Raw genomic sequence first — 3,223 nt, 5'->3', positions numbered from 1 at the left:
CCAAACTATTGTTGCTATACTGTTATCACTATTGTTAAGCTATTGCTACTATAATGTTGCTTGTGTACATAAAAGTAAACAATGGAGTTCTTTGATGACTCCTCTAAACTGCTAAAAGCTTCAACTTTGTTTTGATCGCATGTTTCATGTTATGATCTCAGCCTGTCCTTGCTCAGGCTGGAATTGTTTACCCTTATCTCAAGCTCCCGTTCCTCTATCTCCTCTAACTCCCCTTATCTCTCCTCAGACCCTACACCTCAGCCAGCTCATCCTGGTCGCCCCATCATGTCCTCACCTCACCATCCTCGTCCGTCTCCCTACCCAAGGCCAGTGCCCGCAGAGCTATCGCCACTTCCAGCTACTTCATATCACCCATGAGCTCATTACGTGTCTGGAACAGTTCTATTCTATGGCCCTGAGTCCCCTGTTTACACTCTTTCTTCTCCTGTCTGCTGAGTTACTATAATAAAGAGTGCCTCTTTTATTCACCCTCTGACTTCTGGTTAATAATATATAATATAATAATAATATAATATAATAATATAAATATATTCTCTTAAGGCTCCAGGATTTTTCACAACAGCACCTTGGGACTAAGAGTAACACAATTTCAGTTCTCTGTATGTACTGTACATGTAGAAGATTGATAATAAAGCAAAACTTGAACTTGAGACAGGAGAGCAACTAGTGATGTTGCTGAAATAGATTCGACCACCAGAGGGCGCAAGAGCACAACATATGCCTGGATCTCTTTAAATAGAGCTTTGTTTAAGGCTCTGCTGGTTCTTCTGGTTATATTCTATGCTATGCTAGTTTCTCAGGCAAAAATATATAATAACAAAACAGGGCTTTTAGTAAATGTTTGAGCCTTTAGTCAGTCTTTGTATATTACTGACTTTGTGAGATGAGCTCTCATCTCTGATTCAAAAATCATAGATTCCTAGTTCAAATTACACGAGATGAATTTGGCTCAGTGTTTTAAACTGTGAACAATCATTTGTATGCTTTTTTTTATTCAGTGCTTAAGTTTTAATTTGGATCTAAATAAGTAGGTCATATACTGTATTTGGAATAAGAAGATATCGCACCTCTGAGACCCAGGAAACCTTTGAAAAGTGCAAGTAGGAGAAAAATGAATAACTTCCATGAAGTTTCCTGCAAATTGTGATGTTGTTATTATCTCACTGGTACTATTAGTTTATAGGCTGAGTGTATATTTATATATATGACTTAATTCTGCTGTTGTCCAATTCAAGACCATGACCAAATGGAGTCAAAATAAAAACATAAAAAAATAAAAAGTCTGTAAGCTATAAAATATAATATCTCCTTTTTTAAAGCCTACAGAGTTCAACTAGTTGCCGATCATTTGTGCACTGAACCTGTATTAACAAGGTCGCTGTTAAAACCAAGATCATACTTAATGTTATTTTGTGCAGTGGATTTACAGAAACTTCTTTATTTACAAATGCAGCCTTCATAAATATCACTGAGACAAACACACGTTTTTTAAGTTTTATTTCATTTTAATGTTAGAATAAAAATCATTGTATAATTGGATGTACAATAACCAGGCCAGTAAGATCACATTACATGGCTGCACATTGTTCCATCATTAGGTACTAAAACTAGTACATGCAAGGTACTAATAAACCAAAACATTAACTGAATCATAATACAGTGATACATACAGTATATTAATTACTTATACTAAATGAAAGAAAGATTCTGCTTTGTGTTGGTCCATGTCACAACACAGCATCAATGTTTTGTTCTAACTTGGCTGTATTAGATCTTCTTCTCCTTGAATTCAGTGGTAATAGAGTTCCCCTGCTCGCACCAGTACTCTCCATACTCAACCTTACTGTTAGAGCCGCTGGTGATGGTCAGCTTGACCGGGATCACAACAGTCATTTCCTTCCTCACCACGTTCACTGTGAGTTTGGTGTGAGGAGGAATGTTGGCTGGCAAGGAGACTTTGATACTTTGAGGTGTAGATCTGGTGTTGCTGCTGCCCTTCTCCACTGTAAAGGCGTTACTGTCATTTAAGGTGCTCTCAGTATTGGAACCAAACAGTGATAATTCAAATTTGGTTCCGAAACCAATCTGGGTGGAATCGCTGAACCGGAAGCTCTCAGTGACAGATCCTGAATAAACTTGAGTCGGAACAGTGGTGAAGGTTTGTTTCTCAGATCCATAATTAACACCAGTGATGGAGTCGATGATGACTTTTTTTAAACTTTCTTTCTTTTTGTCCCATTCCAATTCAGCTTTAATGGTGGTTTTGCCAGCTTTAAGAGGACGGATGTGACTCAGCTGGTTGTCAAACCATTCGTACTTAGGAACATCACGACCAGCTCTGGCCACCTGGATATATCCACCTCTCTGTCCATGCTGATACAGAACCCAGGCTCCTCTCTGCACCTTGTGAGAAGATGCTTTGTCATTAAAATCGCCATAATGCAAGTTGGTCTCACAGTCGAGGACGAGGCTCTGGCCCTTATAGTTCTCGTGTTCATACAGTGTGATCTGAGGATTGTCCAGGTCTTCTGTCACCATCTGTAGTGAAGAAATGTCGTTGTAGTAGTACACATTAGCATATTCTCCTTCCTCACAGACAGTCAGTTCACCAGTGTAATTAACACCATTGTACCCCACCCATGGATTCCCGATGACTTTCAGAGAGGAGATGCAGTCATTAAAATTTAGTTTAGTTAAATCAGGGACATCAGAAGTGAACTCTTTGCTGAGGCCCTTAAAGTCAGGATGTTCATAGACGATGATCTTGTTCATGGCTGAAGCTTGCAGTTTGCCCAGAGACTTACAGACAGTGCAGAACACGATGAGAGCGAGAATCTGTGAAGATTATTCAAGCGTGTATTTCTATATATACTGTAGCTGTTGGTGGTGTGAAAAGTAGAAACACACATTTTACAGTAACTGGCATAATGTTACAGCTCCTCCCTAAAAAAGTAACAACAACAACATATTAAACAAACAAACAAAAAAGTCTCAGCCAATCTTTTAAGACGATCTTCCCAGATCATTGAATAGATCATAGTGTCATCAAGGTATACTTCACTTTGCAATTCTGCGCCCCAACAAGACTCTCTGCCTCAATGGTGGACATGACATACATGACGGAATATATACTGTATATATATATATATATATATATATATATATATATATATATATATATATATATATATATATATATATA

The 3,223-nt window shown here is 38.1% G+C and overlaps 1 protein-coding gene across 1 annotated transcript; it reads right to left on the bottom strand.

Moving 5' to 3' along the window:
* Positions 1-1,519: 1,519 nt before the first annotated feature.
* On the bottom strand, positions 1,520-2,942 carry LOC132862212 (epidermal differentiation-specific protein-like). The gene has a single exon (XM_060894130.1). It carries the CDS (start codon positions 2,791-2,793, stop codon positions 1,789-1,791), a length of 1,005 nt encoding a protein of 334 aa, XP_060750113.1. The 5' UTR covers positions 2,794-2,942; the 3' UTR covers positions 1,520-1,788.
* Between the last annotated feature and the right edge of the window lie 281 nt (positions 2,943-3,223).

The sequence above is a fragment of the Tachysurus vachellii genome, chromosome 19 (assembly GCF_030014155.1).
Source record: "Tachysurus vachellii isolate PV-2020 chromosome 19, HZAU_Pvac_v1, whole genome shotgun sequence".
Taxonomy (NCBI): domain Eukaryota; kingdom Metazoa; phylum Chordata; class Actinopteri; order Siluriformes; family Bagridae; genus Tachysurus; species Tachysurus vachellii.
This window is presented reverse-complemented; position numbering and strand designations above follow the sequence as displayed.